Genomic DNA, 19,224 nt, shown 5'->3' on the forward strand with positions numbered 1-19,224 from the left:
TTAAAAAATATTAAGGTAGATAAGTTCCCAGGGCCTGATGGGATCTACCCCAGAATACTGAAGGAGGCTGGAGAGGAAATTACTGAGGCCTTGACAGAAATCTTCGGATCCTCACTGTCTTCAGGTGATGTCCCGGAGGACTGGAAAATAGCCAATGTTGTTCCTCTGTTTAAGAAGGGTAGCAAGGATAATCCAGGGAACTACAGGCCGGTGAGCCTTACTTCAGTGGTAGGGAAATTACTGGAGAGAATTCTTTGAGACAGGATGTACTCCCATTTGGAAGCAAATGGATGTATTAGTGAGAGGCAGCATGGTTTTGTGAAGGGGAGGTCGTGTCTCACTAACTTGATAGAGTTTTTCGAGGAGGTCACAAAGATGATTGATGCAGGTAGGGCAGTGGATGTTGTCTATATAGACTTCAGTAAGGCCTTTGACAAGGTCCCTCATGGTAGACTAGTACAAAAGGTGAAGTCACACGGGATCAGGGGTGAGCTGGCAAGGTGGATACAGAACTGGCTAGGTCATGGAAGGCAGAGAGTAGCAATGGAAGGATGTTTTTCTACTTGGAGGGCTGTGACCAATGGTGTTCCGCAGGGAACAGTGCTGGGACCTTTGCTGTTTGTAGTATATATAAATGATTTGGAGGAAAATGTAACTGGTCTGATTAGTAAGTTTGCAGAAGACACAAAGGTTGGTGGAATTGCGGACAGCGATGAGGACTGTCAGGATACAGCAGGATTTAGATTGGAGACTTGGGCAGAGAGAAGGCAGATGGAGTTTAATCCGGACAAATGTGAGGTAATGCATTTTGGAAGGTCTAATGCAGGTAGGGAATATACAGTGAATGGTAGAACCCTCAAGAGTATTGAAAGTCAGAGAGATCTCGGAGTACAGGTCCACAGGTCACTGAAAGGGGCAACACAGGTGGAAAAGGTAGTCAAGAAGGCATACGGCATGCTTGCCTTCATTGGCCGGGGCATTGAGTATAAGAATTGGCAAGTCATGTTGCAGCTGTATAGAACCTTAGTTAGGCCACACTTTGAGTATAGTGTTCAATTCTGGTCGCCACACTACCAGAAGGATGTGGAGGCTTTAGAGAGGGTGCAGAAGAGATTTACCAGAATGTTGCCTGGTATGGAGGGCATTAGCTATGAGGAGCGGTTGAATGAACTCGGTTTGTTCTCACTGGAACGACGGAGGTTGAGGGGCGACCTGATAGAGATCTAAAAAATTATGAGGGGCATAGACAGAGTGGATAGTCAGAGGCTTTTCCCCAGGGTAGAGGGGTCAATTACTAGGGGGCATAGGTTTAAGGTGAGAGGGGCAAGGTTTAGAGGAGATGTACGAGGCAAGTTTTTTTACACAGAGGGTCGTGGATGCCTGGAACTCGCTACCGGAGGAGGTGGTGGAAGCAGGGACGATAGTGACATTTAAAGGGCATCTTGACAAATACATGAATAGGATGGGAATAGAGGGATACCGACCCAGGAAGTGTAGAAGATTGTAGTTTAGTCGGGCAGCATGGTCTGCACGGGCTTGGAGGGCCGAAGGACCTGGTCCAGTGCTGTACATTTCTTTGTTCTTTGTTCTAGTGCAGCACTCCCTCAGTACTGACCCTCTGACAGTGCAGCACTCCCTCAGTACTGACCCTCTGACAGTGCAGCACTCCCTCAGTACTGACCCTCTGACAGTGCAGCACTCCCTCAGTACTGATCTTCTGACAGTACCATTCTCCCTCAGTACTGACCCTCTGACAGTGCTGCACTCCCTCAGTACTGACCCTCTGACAGTGCGGCACTCCCTCAGTACTGACACTCAGACAGTGTAGCACTCCCTCAGCACCGGCCCTCTGACAGTGCGGCACTTCTCAGTACTGACCCTCTGACAGTGCAGCACTCCCTCAGTACTGATCCCCTGACAGTGCGGCACTCCCTCAGTACTGATCCTCTGACAGTGCAGCACTCCCTCAGCACTGATCCTCTGACAGTGCAGCACTGATCCTCTGACAGTGCGGCACTCCCTCAGTACTGACCCTCTGACAGTGCGGCACTCCCTCAGTACTGATCCTCTGACAGTGCGGCACTCCCTCAGTACTGATCCCCTCACAGTGCGGCACTCCCTCAGTACTGACCCTCTGACAGTGCAGCACTCCCTCAGTACTGATCCCCTGACAGTGCGGCACTCCCTCAGTACTGATCCCTTGACAGTGCAGCACTCCTTCAGTACTGACCCTCTGACAGTGCAGCACTCCCTCAGCACTGATCCTCTGACAGTGCGGCACTCCCTCAGTACTGACCCTCTGACAGTGTGGCACTCCCTCAGTACTGATCCCCTGACAGTGCAGCACTCCCTCAGTACTGATCCTCTGACAGTGCGGCACTCCCTCAGTACTGACCCTCTGACAGTGCAGTAATCCCTCAGTACTTATCCCCTGACAGTGCGGCACTCCCTCAGTACTGACCCTCTGACAGTGCGGCACTCCCTCAGTACTGACCCTCTGACAGTGCAGCACTCCCTCAGTACTGACCCTCTGACAGTGCGGCACTCCCTCAGTACTGACCCTCTGCAGTGCAGGACTCGCCCGGTACTGACCCTCTGACAGTGCAGCACTCCCTCAGTACTGACCCTCTGACAGTGCAGCACTCCCTCAGTACTGACCCTCTGACAGTGCAGCACTCCCTCAGTACTGACCCTCTGACAGTGCAGCGCTCCCTCAGTACTGACCCTCTGACAGTGCGGCACTCCCTCAGTACTGACCCTCTAACAGTGGGGCACTCCCTCAGTGCTGACCCTCTAACAGTGCGGCACTCCCTCAGTACTGACCCTCTGACAGTGCAGCACTCCCTCACTACTGACCCTCTGACAGCGCGGCACTCCCTCCGTACTAACCCTCTGACAGCGCGGCACTCCCTCCGTACTAACCCTCTGACAGTGCGGCACTCCCTCAGTACTGCACTGGAATGCCCGTCCCCATTATGTACACAGGTTTCCTGACTGGGATTTAAACCCACCAGCTGGTGACTCAGAGCTGGGAGCGCCACCCACTGAACCACAGCTGGCACCTGAACCCCAGTGTGGTCGCTCGTGGTGAGTGGGAGGTAATGATGTTCAACAAGGCAGAGCTTTCAAAGCAAAGTCCAAATGCGTATTGGAACAGAAAGCTGAAGAAAGTCGAAAGCTGAGGAGGGTAATTATGCCGGTGCCGCTGTCTTTCTGTGGCTGAGGTGCTGCCAGGCTCCACGTGTAGCGACTGAAACCCCTGGGCGGTGAATCTCACCGAGCTGATGGTATACCCCGGGCCTGAACCCTCCCTCTCGTGGTGCCCCGAGTAGCTTCAGGTTCGAACCTCGGCGTCGGGGTTGATGCCCAAAGGAAGGTGCTCCCTCAGAAATGATGTCCTACATGGGTGAGGACTGTTCTTTGTCTTAAACTTATAAAACGATGTGAAATGCTCTGCCTGAAAGGCTGCTGGAAGCTGGATCAGTCGGGAACTTGGACGTCTACCTGTAAAGGAAGGATGTCCAAAGCTGTGCGGGGTGTGACTTAGCTGGACAGTTCGGGCGGCAGACCATGCCTGAGCAAGCCGAGGTGGCGAGCCCCTCACCAGGACACAGGGGAAATGGCCCGAAAAATGAATTAAAACCCTCACCCATAGAACCATTGCGGCAAATCATGGAGAAATAAACAAACCGCGGTCAACGGAGCTTCTAAAGATGAACAGATGTTTGAACTAATCTGCCGAGCGAAGATGTGAAAACATCGGCTTGACGCTAATCAAATTGGCCGGCAAGGCGGGAGGGCCCGGCGAGCTGGAAAGGCCGAGTGGTCTGATCTCTCCCTCAGCCACCTCATGCAGCAGGGGTCAGAATATTGTGTTTATTGAGGGTTCGTTTTGGGATTTGCTCACGGGTGACTTTTTGATTGTCACCAACCACTTTACATTGATGCCTGAATGGCGGAGCTGACTCGATGGGCCGAGTGGCCTAATTCTGCTGCTGTGCAGCCACGCGATAACGTTACATCTGTGTGTGTGTTAAATGTGTTTCTTCACATAGACAAGAGCATAAATACCAAACTGGAAATCTCCAGAACGTGTAGGCAGCCCATTCAATCTCCAGCCCGGCACTAATCAGATCACAATACAATGCTCACCGCGTGTCGTTGATGGATTTAAAAAATATATATATAGTTTGATAAGTAATGCCTTTATTTGGCAAAGTGTGACCTGTGCAATTGTGGTTCAAAGCCAAAATAGAGAAAAAGATTAAAGAGTTCCTGTCATCATCTAAACACAATTCTCAATTTGCATAAATCAGTTCAGATTCAGCTCCAATTCCAGCCACTTGATGCACTGAAACCAAAATAGAAATTTCTCATCACCTCTCGCCACTAACACAACAAATTGAAGTTTGACGGACCGGCTGCTGTTCCCGATGCAGGGCGGCTCCTTCTGGCCTCGTTTCCCGGTTTCCAGCCGCCTCAGGACTGGAGCAGAAAGAGAGAGGAAGAGACAGAATGTGTGTGACTGGAGGAGCCGCTTCTCACTGATTCTAACACTTGCTTGCTGCTCTAATCAAACTGCGTGTTGTCTTCCCCCTCCCTGCACCTCCAGTTGCACAGAAGGAGCCAAACCGTGTGGAATATTGAAAGGGGAGGGGGAACCTTTGCAAAATTTTAGGCCCCCGTCTTTACACCGGGCTTACTGTACACAGGGCAGCACGGTAGCACAAGTGGATAGCACCATGGCTTCACAGCGCCAGGGTCCCAGGTTCGATTCCCCGCTGGGTCACTGTCTGTGCGGAGTCTGCACGTTCTCCCCGTGTCTGCGTGTGTTTCCTCCGGGTGCTCCGGTTTCTTCCCACAGTCCAAAGACGTGCTGTTAGGTGGATTGGCCGTGATAAATTGTCCCTTAGTGTCCAAAAAGGTTAGGAGCGGTTATGGGGATAGGGTGGAAGTGAGGGCTGAAGTGGGTCGGTGCAGACTCGACAGGCCGAATGGCCTCCTTCTGCACTGTATATTCTATTCTTCGTGAAGACCGTATGGTGGTTCAGTCGGTTGGTGCATTAGCAGAGAAGCCCAGTGACCAGGAAGCCCCAGATCACTGGGGACTGTCAGTTGCCTATGCAGAGCCTGAGTAGTCAGCCCTGGGGGGTGGGGGGGCTACGATTAACCTGTTTGGGAAGGGGGGTGGGTTGGGGGGGGACACAGAAGTCAACCCTGGCTCTAAGACTCGCGTGTGAATAGTAGCTACTTGAGTGAGTTTTCATTGGGGGTGAGAGCCAGTGAACAGGGCGAAGAGGTGGAACTGTAAGGAGACAGCACCTTCAGGAGGGTGCCAATCAAACAAATATTGGCACAAGTCCTGGTTGGTTAGCTGGTGAATTTGGGGAGCAAGTAGGTGCTTGTACAACATGGAAAGATTGGATAGAGGTGTTCAAAATCGTCAAAGGGGTTTTGACGAGGGGCAGCACGGTGGCACAGTGGTTAGCCCTGCTGCCTCACGGCGCTGAGGACCCGGGTTTGAATCCCGGCCCTGGGTCACTGTCCGTGTGGAGTTTGCACATTCTCCCCGTGCCTGCCTGGGTTTCACCCCCACAACCCAAAGATGTGCAGGTTAGGTGGATTGGCCACGCTAAATTGCCCCTTAATTGGAAAAAAACTAATTGGGTACTTAAAAATTTTTTTTTAAAGGGTTTTGACGGAACAGGTTTAGGCATGGGGAGATGTTCTGATCTGGAATGTGTGGCACAGTGGTTAGCACTGCTGCCTCACAGCTCCAGGGTCCCGGGTTCAATTCCAGCCTCGGTTGACTGACTGTGTGGCGTCTGCACGTTCTCCCCGTGTCTGCGTGGGTTTCCTCCGGGTGCTCCGGTTTCCTCCCACAGTCCAAAGATGTGCAGGTTAGGTGGATTGGCCAGGCTAAATTGCCCCTTAGTGTCCAAAAGGCTAGGTGGGGTTACTGGGTTACGGGGATGGGGTGGCGGTGTGGGGTGCTCTTTCTAAGGGCCGGTGCAGACTCGATGGGCCGAATGGCCTCCTTCTGCGCTGTAAATTCTATGAAATCTATGTGCTCCCTGAAAGGTAACGTTTGAAAAGGAAGTTAAATTTAAAACATCCCCAAAGTTTACAAGGGAGGGGTGGAGGGGAGTGGGACTAATTGGATCACTATTTCACAGCGCTGCACGGCCACGGTGGTCTGACTGGCTTCCCATGCTGTTGTTGCCATGACTCCCAGTGTTCCTGTGCCCAACATTGTGCCAAGGTAGCAAAGCAATGACTTGACTCGCCCTGGCACCAGTCAATCATTTCCACTATGACCATCCTTGTGAGTGTGATTGTGGATCCGTGTAAGGTTTGTATCATTGGCGAGTGATCCCTGGGAACTGGAACCATAGGATTGACCATAAGATGGAGGAGCAGAAGTAGGCCTTCGGGCCTGCACCACCAGTCAGTGAGATCATGACTGACCTGATGTGATAATCCTCAACTCCACCTTCCCGCCTTACCCCCACAACCCTTGATTCCCTCACTGATGTCTGTCTCAACCTTGAACATATTTGGGGACCTAGCCTCCACAGCCCTCTGCGATAAAGAATTCCACACATTCCCTCCCCTCTGAGGGAAGATTGTAGAATTGCTACAGCACAGGAGGCCCATCATGTCCTCGGTGCCTCTGCAAGAGCAACGCAGTTAGTCCCACTGCCCCGTCTTTTCCCCATAGTCGAAAGCCTCAATTGTGCCTGCCTCCACCACATTCCCGGGCAGTGCAGTCGACATCCTAATCATTTGCTGCACAAAAATGTTTTTACTCGTGTCTCTTTTTGGTTCTTTTCTACCCCCCCTAAATCGATGCCCTCTGGCACCTGATCGAATAGAATACAATAGAATTGAGCTTTATTGTCCATGCAAAAGTGGAAATTTATCTTTGGCATCTTCTCCAGTATAATGTATAGTAAAGTCGCCATAGTCCCAGATGACCATAGGCTGCTTTCCCCTTTGAGGGGGGAGAGCTGACTGGTGGTGATTTAACCTGAGGGTCACCACACCTGAGGTGAGGGGTAAGTTTGAGAAGACTGTGCTTAGTCACAGTCTACATCAGGAATCAGCTGTCCAGCAAACTGAGCTAAACATATAATCATACAATCATTAGTTAAAAACAGTAAATATTTCATATATATTTGCATTCATACATTTGTGAATATAAATGTATGAATGCAGTTGTGGTTAGCACATTTGCTTCACAGCTCCAGGGTCCCAGGTTCGATTCCAGGCTTGGGTCACTGTCTGTGCGGAGTCTGCACATCCTCCCCGTGTCTGCGTGGGTTTCCTCCGGGTGCTCCGGTTTCCTCCCACAGTCCAAAGACGTGCAGGTTAGGTGGATTGGCCATGATAAATTGCCCTTGGTGTCCAAAATTGCCCTTAGTGTTGGATGGGGTTACTGGGTTATGGGGATAGGGTGGAGGTGTTGACCTTGGGTAGGGTGCTCTTTCCAAGAGCCGGTGCAGACTCGATGGGCCGAATGGCCTCCTGCACTGTAAGTTCTATGATATAACATACCCATGCGTCGATTTAGCTCAGTTGGCAGGATGGTTGTCCAGCAGCGTTGGTTCAATTCCCGTACCGGCTGAGATTATTCATGAAGGCCCCGCCGTCTCGACCTTGCCCCTCGCCTGAGGTGTGGTGACCCCCAGGTTAAACCACCGGCCACTTGCGCCAGATTTCAACGGTTTGTTTGAAACCCGAGCTGGCAGTTGGAACCATAGAATTCCTACAGTGTAGCAAGAGGCCATTCTGCACCGACCCTCTGAATCAGCACCCTACCCAATCTCTGTAACCCCACCTAACCTGTGGACAAACTCCACACAGCCAGTCACCCAAGGCCGGAATTGAACCGGGGTGGCTGCTGCTGTGAGGCAGCGGTGCTAACCACTGTGCTGCCCACTTTTTTATTCAACTTAGTTGAAAGTGATTTCTGCACAAGCCCCCAAGTCTAAGAATGACACAGCACAGAAGGAAGGCATTGATCTCCCCTTCCGTCCTATGCTGACTTTTTGGAAGAGCTGTCCAATTATTCTTAATTCTCCCCCCCCTCTCCTCCCCACTCATGACCTTTCCCCAAACCCTGTAAAAATTTTCCTCTTCCAAGTATTTATCCAATTTCCTTCTGAAAGTTACTGTTGAATCTGTTCCCACCACCCTTTCAGACAGCGCATTCCAGACCACATTTATGTCGAGCCCCAGACACTATTTGACGTTGACAAAAGTGCCACTTGCTCCTTGCTTTGACATCGGGCCTGGGTTTAAATATAAGTCCCCCGTCGTCTCTTGAGACGAGGCAGGGAGACACACAGTGGTACGGTTTTTGATTCTGTCTTTGCAATTTGCTGCAGACAAAGGTTTCCAATTAACCCCCGAGCAAGAGTCTGAGTTAAGGAGAGAATGTCAGTTAATTGCTCCCAGTTCAGCAGCGAGGGCGATCCCAGTGCTGTCTCACTGTTATGGCTCCGGGTTTACAGAACCCCAAAGTGTTTCATGGAGTTCAACCGACCCACAACTTTTAATAGATTGTGGTGTGGGAAGCACACGGCCTGCTCTCCAGGTGTGGGACAGCAGAAATGGACAAGTGGTTTTTAAAACAAAACAATGTTTATTCTATGAACTCAAGTTAACCCTTTTAGAACATTGAATATCTTAACACCCATTACTTCAAAGATAACCCCAAAAGACTACAACACTAAATAATCCTTCAAACTGTTCCTTTAATCATCCAAAAGACTTCAAACCTTCAAAAATAAGAACACATTAGGTTACATTCAATATATTTATAGTCTTTGGATTGTAGACATCAACAGACCAGCTCTGTGTTTCTTCCTGCAGCTCTCAGCAAAACACACAGACACTCCCAGCTGCCTTCTCAAACTGAAACTCAAAAAAGCAGAAGTGAGCTCCCCCCACTCTCTGACATCACTTCAGTAATATGATCAGCTCCATTTCTTAAAGGTACATTGCTTAAACATCCATTTCTTAAAGGTACTCTCACATGACACTCACCCAGCACTAAATGTAACTTGTACTCCTGATTGAGCCTTTCATATCAGACCTACCGTCGTATGGAATCATAAAACCCCTACAGTGCAGAAAGAGGCCATTCGGCCCATTGAGTCTGCACCAACCCTTCGAAAGACCACCCAACCTAGGCCCAATCCCCCAGCCTATTCCTGCACCTCTACCTTAAGGGGGAATTTAGCGTGGCCAATCCACCTTAACCTGCGCATCTTCGGACGGAAACTGGAGCACCCGGAGGAAACCCACGCAGACACGGGGAGAATGTACAAACTCCACACGGACAGTTACCCGAGGTCGGAATCGAACCTGGGTCCCTGGCGCTGTAAGGCAGCAGTGCTAACCACTGAGCCACCGCACTGCCTATACACCTGGTCCTTGCTGAAATGCTGCTGCTACCCCCTCTTACTTGAGGATTAGAAACTGATAGCTGAGCTTGACTTGTGTAGAAACACTCCTGTTGAGAGAAGGTGGGTCTTTGTGCACTGGCAATGTTAGCAGGTCAGGCCATCCCGATGACTACTTTAGGCCTTCCCTGACTTGCTCCATTGTGAAGCTGTTGACCTGTACGTGACTCCCATCTCCGCGCTAACATGGTTGGCCCTTAGCTGCCCTCTGAAGTGCCCGGGAAAGCTCATTTCCATGTCACACGTTTGTTTTGATCGTGAATTGGCCACTCTTATCAGCGTGCGGGGTGGAGGGGGTGGAAGCTTATCAGAGCTCCGAAGGGCAATGGGTCCTGGGTAATGGGTCTCTGATTGGCACTGGGTTGAGCGAATATGGAGTGAATGATCCACGGCTGCGAGCCGATTGTGAATCTTTGAACAAATGATTCCTCCTCCTCTTTCGGACCCTGGCACAGAACCCTGTGTCGACATCTCTCTTTCCTGATATAAGTAAGCAGCTTTGCTTTTCAATTCTAGAATTTATTAATTAAATTTAAATTCCACTAGTGCCATGGTGGGATTTGAACTCATGGCCCCAGAGCGTGAGTCTGGGCCTCTGGATTATTATTCCAGTGACATTACCACTGCACCACCATCTCCCCCTACTTTACTCCGCCAGTTTTTGACGTTGTACAATTTGCTTCCCCTCTCAACGGCTCGCAAGCTATCTGTAAACTGCTACCAATTCACCCCCATGTCTATAAAACCCCTACAGTGCTGGAGGAGGCCATTCAGCCCATCGAGCCTGCACCGACCCTCTGAAAGTGAACGAGAGTTCACATCTTTGGACATTAATGGGCAATTTATCATGGCCAATCCGCCTAACCTGCACATCTTTGGACTGTGGGAGGAAACCGGAGCACCCAGAGGACGTGCAGACTCCACACAGACAGTCACCCGAGGCCGGAATTGAACCCGGGACCCTGGCGTTGTGAGACAGCAGTGCTAACCACTGTGCTCCCGTGTCCTGTGACCAAAGCTGCTCCCTCCTAACATGATGGAAGCTTGGCAACTGCCTATTGAACCGCCATTGGGTGGAGCATTTGCGAGTATTTGGCATTCCCCCTGACCCTCTGCCCCTAACTGGACTCCAACAACAAATGCTGTTTGCTACAGTCGCTATCTAATTTCAGCCAGGTATGTGCCTGGGTGGCCGGAGGGTAGGAGGCTGAGAGGAGAGAGCAGAGTGAATAGTGAGGAGAGGCTAATAGGAGGACACACCTGAAGCCTGATCCTGCTAGCAGAATATGGGCTCATTCCCCAGGGGCTGCTCGACAGCGATCAGCCTGCTTCGCTCAGCCGTACGCTGCGCCTGTGGCCTATGCCCCGCTCCCCTGTCCGAAAACAGCTCCGACCAGGAAATTCCCACTTCCTGAGCCGTAGAAACATAACAGGGAAAGGCTGGGAAACTTCTCCCATTCACAGCCTGTTCCACCACACCCGGAGGAATCTCCCAGGGAAACTCTGAAAACCAAAATAGAATTTGTTTGAATCTAAATTTTTAGGAAGTGGTAACTTCCTTCTGAAAGCGGGTGCCATGGGGCTGGGGCCTCGTCCAGATTAGGAGCTGGCTCTCCTGATGTGGGGGGAGGGACAGATACCCGTATTCCACCCCTCTCCCCAGCTGCACCCAACGGACCGAAATAGAGATTTGGAAAGGAAGACTTGCATTTACATAGCGCCTTACACAACATTCGAGCATTTCAAAGCGCTTCACAGCCATTGAAGTGTTTTTTGAAGTGTTGTCACCGTTGTACTGTAGGAGAACGTGGCAGCCAAATTGAGCACAGCAAGCTCCCACGAACAGCACCGTGATAAGACCAGATAGTCTGCTTTTGTGATGTTGATTGAGGGATAGATTGTGGCCAGGACTCAGAGCACGGGAGCACAGTGGTTAGCACTGTTGCCTCACAGCGCCAGGGTCCCAGGTTCGATTCCCGGCTTGGGTCACTGCCTGTGCGGAGTCTGCACGTTCTCCCCGTGTCTGCGTGGGTTTCCTCCGGGTGTTCCGGTTTCCTCCCACAAGTCCCAAAAGACGTGCAGGTGAGGTGGATTGGCCATGATAAATTGCCCTTAGTGACCAAAAAAGTTAGGAGGGGGTATTGGGTTACCGGGATAGAACATAGAACGATACAGCGCAGTACAGACCCTTCGGCCCACGATGTTGCACCAAAACAAAAGCCATCTAACCTACACTATGCCCTTATCATCCATATGCTTATCCAATAAACTTTTAAATGCCCTCAATGTTGGCGAGTTCACTACTGTAGCAGGTAGGGCATTCCACGGCCTCACTACTCTTTGCGTAAAGAACCTACCTCTGACCTCTGTCCTATATCTATTACCCCTCAGTTTAAAGCTATGTCCCCTCGTGCCAGCCATTTCCATCCGCGGGAGAAGGCTCTCACTGTCCACCCTATCTAACCCCCTGATCATTTTGTATGCCTCTATTAACCTTCTTCTCTCCAACGAAAACAACCTCAAGTCCATCAGCCTTTCCTCATAAGATTTTCCCTCCATACCAGGCAACATCCTGGTAAATCTCCTCTGCACCCTCTCCAAAGCCTCCACGTCCTTCCTATAATGCGGTGACCAGAACTGTACGCAATACTCCAAATGCGGCCGTACCAGAGTTCTGTACAGCTGCAACATGACCTCCTGACTCCGGAACTCAATCCCTCTACCAATAAAGGCCAACACTCCATAGGCCTTCTTCACAACCCTATCAACCTGGGTGGCAACTTTCAGGGATCTATGTACATGGACACCTAGATCCCTCTGCTCATCCACACGTCCAAGAACTTTACCATTAGCCAAATATTCCGCATTCCTGTTATTCCTTCCAAAGTGAATCACCTCACACTTCTCTACATTAAACTCCATTTGCCACCTCTCAGCCCAGCTCTGCAGCTTATCTATATCCCTCTGTAACCTGCTACATCCTTCCACACTATCGACAACACCACCAACTTTAGTATCGTCTGCAAATTTACTCACCCACCCTTCTGCGCCTTCCTCTAGGTCATTGATAAAAATGACAAACAGCAACGGCCCCAGAACAGATCCTTGTGGTACTCCACTTGTAACTGAACTCCATTCTGAACATTTCCCATCAACCACCACCCTCTGTCTTCTTTCAGCTAGCCAATTTCTGATCCACATCTCTAAATCACCCTCAATCCCCAGCCTCCGTATTTTCTGCAGTAGCCTACCGTGGGGAACCTTATCAAACGCTTTGCTGAAATCCATATACACCACATCAACTGCTCTACCCTCGTCTACCTGTTCGGTCACCTTCTCAAAGAACTCGATAAGGTTTGTGAGGCATGACCTACCCTTCACAAAGCCATGCTGACTATCCCTGATCATATTATTCCTATCTAGATGATTATAAATCTTGTCTCTTATAATCCCCTCCAAGACTTTACCCACTACAGACGTGAGGCTCACCGGTCTATAGTTGCCGGGATAGGGTGGAAGTGAGGGCTGAAGTGGGTCGGTGCAGACTCGATGGGCCGAATGGCTTCCTTCTGCACTGTATGTTCTATTGCAGTGTTAATGTAAGGCCTACTTGTGACAATAAAGATTATTATTATAAAGACTTTCTCTTTGTTGTTTGTTGATTGAACGTTAACTTTGCCCATGGCTTCTTTGCAGGAAGGCTCATGCATCTCTATGCCATCTGCGTGGACTGCCTAGAAGGGGTACATAAGATCATTTGCATCAAGTGCAAGTCGCGATGGGACGGGAGCTGGCATCAACTGGGAACCATGTACACTTACGATATCCTGGCTGCGTCTCCATGTTGCCAGGTGGGTGTTGCACATCTGCTATTACCAGTCTGTCTCTCTCAATGGTTGCTGTTGGGGCAATCCCTTTCAAAGATGGCTCCCGGCTCCTCTGCGTGATAGCGTGTAAAAGAAAGTCATTTTTGCTGTTCTTGAAGGTGATGCTTCGCGCTGCTATGTGATTCTTTACTGAGCCTGGGAACTGTTTATCAATGGTCATCCATCACACTTGGCCTTGGCAGGGAGTGTCGGCAAGCTGTTTGACCAGGGGGGCCTTCACAGCTGAACCCACTCCTGTCCTCCCCCCAATTCAACAACGGTCAATAGATTTTTTTTCTCTTTCATGAGATGTGGGTGTGTTGCTGGTAAAGGCAGCACTTGTTGGCTTTACCTAATTTCCCCTTGAGCCGAACGTTTGCAGGGCGGTTGAGCATCAACCACATTGCTGTGGGTCTGGAGTCACATGTAGGCCAGACCGGGTAAGGACGGCAGATTTCCTTCCCTAAACCAGGTGGGTTGCCATGGTCACCATTACCGAGACTAGCTTTCATTATTAGTTGGATTCCACCAGCTGCCGGGGTGGGATTTGAACCCACGATTAGCCTGGGCCTCTGGATGGCTAGCCTGGTAACATTACCACAAAACCACCTTAGGATCATCATTCCCTGGAGCCCACCTGATGCTGGTTTCCTCGTGCGGGGCGGAGGACCATACCCTGCAGATTTGTTTCCCTCAAGTGCCCATCCAGTGACCTTTTGAAATCATTGATTGTCCCGTCACCCTTATACGTTGATTAGATATAGGAGCAGAATCTTCGGCAATTTGGCCCGTCGGGTCTGCTCCGTCATTTGATCATGGCCCATCTCATCCTGGCCTTAACTCCACCGCCCTGCCCATTCTCCATAACCCTTCATCCCATTACTAATTAAAAATCTGTCCAACTCCTCCTTAAATCTACTCACTGTCCCAGCATCCACCTCAGATTCATAGAATCCCTAGAGTGCAGAAGGAGGCTATTCGGCCCATCGAGTCTGCACCGACCCTCTGAAAGAGCACCCCGCCCCATCCCACTCCCCGCCCTATCCCAATAACCCCCGAACCTAACCTACACCAAGGGGCAATTCAGCACGGCCAATCGACCTAACCCGCACATCTTTGGACTTGTGGGGAGGAAACCGGAGCACCCGGAGGAAACCCACGCAGTCACGGGGAGAAAGTGCAGACCCCGCACAGACAAGCTACTGTCATTCTCAGCTCAGCACTTTTGTCTCTGAGGCAGGAGGGCACAGAGACTTGAGTACATGATCGAGGGAGTGCTGCCCTGCAATGCCTGATAATAATTGACCTGCTGTATTTTTTTCCCCCTTCTCTTAAACAAATGTTCTTGCTCTCTTGCAGGCCAGGCTGAACTGCAAACACTGTGGGAAGCCGGTTATCGACGTGCGAGTGGGAATGCAGTATTTCTCGGAGTACAGCAATGTCCAACAATGTCCGCACTGCGGCAATCTAGACTACCACTTTGTAAAACCCTTTTCTTCATTCAAAGTGTTGGAGGCTTATTGACAAATGCTTTCCCTTTTCTTTCTAGAGTAATTAATATGTAGGGTGTAGTACTTTGTTTGAGTTGCTTGTGTGTAAGTCTTTATCCAGTGTTAGCCAGTGGGGAGGGAGGGGTGAAGGGTTACAGTAAAAAGGGCAAGTCCCCTGCTCTGAGCAAAAAAAAAAAAGATTTGCATACAAGCAGCTGGTTTCGGATGTTGCCCTTGCCGAAAGGTGAAAATCACCTTCTGTTTCCACCCTTTGACGCTCCAAAGAATGGGAAAGGTTTTTGTTTTTAGTTATTAACTGAGGGTTTGACGGTTGAATGTATCTGCACACCAGGCCTGAGGCCTACCCTCTGGCCCGGACTGTTTCTTTGTCCGCCTCGAGACGTGAGGGCTCGGCGTGGGCTCGCACCAGGGGCGGGTTAGGTTACAGAGAAGCAAGAGTAGATGTTTGAGTGACGGAGGGAGAGGTGAGTGGGTGAGAGGTGTCCTCCATGCTGCTTTCATCAGATGGGGGGGGGGGGGGTCGGCGAACGATGTTCACCCCAATTTGGCCTCGACCACGTCGATCCTCTGAGCTGAACCGGATCTGATCACTGCCTGACCTCCACACGCAATGGGTGCTTTTCAGCAGGATAGAGATTGGCAACCCCCCCCCCCAACCTGCCGCACCTCCCCTTAACCCACGGTGTTGAGGCCATCGCCGAGGATGGAAGCTAGTCTTTGCCGCTCCTCTGCTCACTGAATACACTCGCTGAGGAGGAAGGGAAAGGGTTACATTTATATAGCGCCTTCCAGGATCTCAGGGTGTCGCAGAGCGCTTCACAATGTCGCAGCCAATTTGCCAACAGTTAAGCTCCCGCAAGCAGCAATGGTGGGAACGGCAGAGAACGCCCTCCTTCTTTCAAACAGTTCCAAATGCTTTTTTATATCCAGACACCGGGTGCGGCCGGGGTTTAACCGAACGATGGTACGCCTGACCGTCTCGCTTCGGTACTGCGCTGGAGTGTCGGCCCAGCTTTGGTGCTCGAGTCTTGGCGTGGGACCGGGACCCAACACATCCTGACACATGAGCCATGCTGCAACCACTGGGCCAGAATTGACACTCTGGGCCCGACTGAGGAACCAGGGTCGGTGACTAGAATATTGTTCCAATGGTATTGGTGCTCATCCCTCATTCCGCCTCTGTGAGCCGCATGCCAATGGCCAGCGATGCTCATCCACGCTGTTAAAGCTTCCGTCTGATTCTGAGAGCAGGTTTTTAGATGTTATTGTTTTCGGGGGATGTGGCCCTCGCTGGCAGGGCCAGCATTCGTTGTCCACCCCGATTGCCCCTTGAACTGAGGGCTCTTTCGGCTATTTCAGAGGGCGGTTTAGATTGCTGTGGGTCTGGAGTCACGTGTAGGCCAGACCAGGCACGGATGGCAGATTACGACAGTGGGAGCTTCAAGGTCACCATTACCGAGCCTAGCTTCGTGTTCCAGGTTTTATCAGTCCAGTTTAAATTGGACATCTTGGGATTTGAAGCCGTGTACTAGTCCTCCCTCTCCCGCTCGCCCTCGCTCTCGCTATCGCTCTTGCTCTCGCTCTCTCTCTCGCTCCCTCTCTCGCTCCCTCTCTCGCTCCCTATCCCTCTCCCTCTCCCTCTCGCTCCCTCTCCCTCTCCCCCTCGCCCTCCCCCTCCCTCTCGCTCCCTCTCCCCCTCCCCCTCCCCCTTCCCCTCCCCCTCCCTCTCCCTCTCCCTCCCTCTCCCCCTCCCTCTCCCTCCCTCTCTCTCTCCCCCTCCCTCTCCCCCTCTCCCTCTCCCTCTCCCTCTCCCTCTCGCTCCCTCTCTCTCTCCCCCTCCCTCTCTCTCTCCCTCTCCCCCTCCCTCTCGCTCTCGCTCCTTCTCTCTCTCCCCCTCCATCTCCCTCTCCCCCTCCCCCTCCCTCTCCCTCGTGCTCTCGCTCCCTCTCTCTATCCCCCTCCATCTCCCTTTCCCTTTCCCTCTCCCTCTCCCTCCCTCTCTCCCCCTCCTTCTCCCTCTCACTCTCGCTCCCTCTCTCACTCCCTCTCCCTATCCCTCTCCCCCACCCTCTCCCTCTCGCTCTCGCTCCCTCTCTCGCTCCCTCTCCCCCTCCCTCTCCCTCTCCCCCTCCCTCTCCCTCTCCCCCTCCCTCTCCCTCTCCCTCTCCCTTTCCCTCTTGCTCTCGCTCCCTCTCCCCCTCCCCTCCCCCTCCCTCTCCCCCTCCCCCTCCCCCTCCCTCTCCCTCTCCCTCTCCCTCTCTCTTTCCCTCTTGCTCTCGCTCTCACTCCCTCTCTCTCGCCCCCTCCCTCTCCCTCTCCCTCTCGCTCCCTCTCTCACTCCCTCTCCCTATCCCTCTCCCTCTCGCTCTCGCTCCCTCTCTCGCTCCCTCTCCCTATCCCCCTCCCCCTCCCCCTCCCCCTCCCCCTCCCCCTCCCTCTCCCTCTCGCTCTCGCTCTCGCTCCCTCTCCCTCTCCCCCTCTCTCTCCCCCTCCCTCTGCCCCTCCCTCTGCCCCTCCCTCTGCCCCTCCCTCTCCCCCTCCCTCTCCCCCTCCCTCTCCCTCTCCCTCTCCCTCTCCCCCTCCCTCTCCCTCTCCCGCTCCCTCCCTCTCCCTCTCCCTCTCCCTCTCCCTCTCCCTCCCGCTCTCGCTCTCTCTCCCTCTCCCTCTCGCTTTCTGTCTGGCGAAGTGCAATCCCTATCAACCGCTGCAAGGCTGGTTGTGTATTGGAGAGGCGATCTAGCTTCTCGTGATGAATTGTGGACCTTGAGATCAAATGACTGCCTTGTAAAACCGTTCAGCTTCGGTCCCTGTAAGGGTCCGTGCCAGTGTTACCACGGAGATGCCACAGAGGAGATTTACACGAATGGAGGAGGCAGGAATGAGGGACTGGGGTTATGTGTATCAGCTGGGGTTTCGCTCCTTAGAACATTAGAAGGTTAAGGGGGCGACATAAAGAATGGAGGTGTTTAAAACGATGGTAGATTTTGATAAGAGTAGATGTTTCTCCTGCCAGAAGGATTGGTCACCTGAGGGGACAGATTTAAGATAATTGGCCAAAAAAAAGTCAAAAAAGGAGACGAGAATGTTTCTTTTTAAACTTGTGATCTGAAATGTGCTACGTGGGAAGGTGATTTAAACAAAAAAAATTAAGGGGTAATTTAGTGTGGCCAATCTTTGGGTTGTGGGGGCAAAACCCACGCAGCCACGGGGAGAATGTGCAAACTCCACACGGACAGTGACCCAGAGCCGGGATCGAACCCGGGACCTCAGCCCCGTGAGGCAGCCGTGCCACCCGTGCTGCCTGGAAGGTGAATTAATAATATTGTTGGTAAAAGAATTGCATAAATACTCGAATAGGAAATTATTATAGGGCTATGGAAAAAAAACAGGGATTATCAAAGAGCCAAATGTTGTCACATTCTGTGCTCAGTGTAGGAACGTTTATCAACGTTTTGTACGGGAGGTATCTGTTTAAAGGCAGAGATCTCTAGGCCAGATACATTTGGGCCTGCTCTGGGCTGGGGACTGGATCTGCCCCACACGGTTAGTTTGAGCCTCTGCAACCCTGTGGAACTTTCTGTGGCCCATCCCTCATCAGATTTCTGTCCTTGTTGCTGTAGTAAATGTACAGTCACCACAGTCCCAGATGACCATAGCTATGCTGCTTTCCCCCTTGGAGGGGGAGAGCTGACAGGCGGTGATTTAGCCTCAGGCGAGGGGCAAGGTTGAGAAGGCGGGGCCTTCATGAATCGCCTCAGCCGGTACGGGGATCGAACCCGCGCTGCTGGCCTCGCTCTGCATCACGAACCAGCTGCCCAGCCAACTGAGCTAAACCGGCCCCGGACCACTCGCTGTGTATTAATGAAGGAAAACAAACACTTTGGCCAGTTGGTGCTATTTCCAAGGGGGTGAAGCAGTGTTACTGCGACGGGGGCGTTCCCAAAAGGGGCAGTTTGAACCCACTCTGGATAAATCGGGATTCCCATCAGCCCAGCCCCCCCCCCCCCCCCCAACCTAAACTTGAGGTCCATTCCCGGAGGGTGATCCAAAAACGGGCGATCGGCTTAGTAATGGCTGCAGGCACGGTTTGGATTGGGCACACCATGGAATGAAATTGATGCCATTCCCCCCCGGGAGAGGCTCGGGGTCAGTGCAAGCCGCCAGTTCTTGCAGCCGCCAGTTCCACATTGTGGTGCCCAGCTAGAAGCAGTGCTCCCTAACAGGCTGGGGATGTGGGGGGGTCCAGCAATGTGCCGTCATTAGGTTCTCCGGGCAGGGCAGTGATACTCCCTCGGGCAGATCAGTGACAGACTGCGCCTTGCCTTGAAAGTAACCCCCGCCCCAACACCTCTCCACCAAGTCGGATGTTGTTTCCCC

General features: G+C 51.9%; 1 protein-coding gene across 1 annotated transcript in view; it reads left to right on the plus strand.

Annotated features, from left to right (window-relative positions):
- The window catches only part of heca (hdc homolog, cell cycle regulator), a 105,333-nt gene extending 88,770 nt beyond the window's left edge, over positions 1 to 16,563 (plus strand). Inside the window, exons 3-4 of the mRNA XM_072513698.1 lie at positions 13,167 to 13,321; positions 14,696 to 16,563. Coding sequence (XP_072369799.1) covers positions 13,167 to 13,321; positions 14,696 to 14,860 — 320 coding nt within the window. The 3' untranslated portion in view covers positions 14,861 to 16,563. The remainder of the gene's footprint in view (positions 1 to 13,166; positions 13,322 to 14,695) is intronic.
- The last annotated feature ends 2,661 nt before the right edge of the window (positions 16,564 to 19,224 follow it).

This window comes from Scyliorhinus torazame, chromosome 1 (assembly GCF_047496885.1).
Source record: "Scyliorhinus torazame isolate Kashiwa2021f chromosome 1, sScyTor2.1, whole genome shotgun sequence".
NCBI classification, from domain to species: domain Eukaryota; kingdom Metazoa; phylum Chordata; class Chondrichthyes; order Carcharhiniformes; family Scyliorhinidae; genus Scyliorhinus; species Scyliorhinus torazame.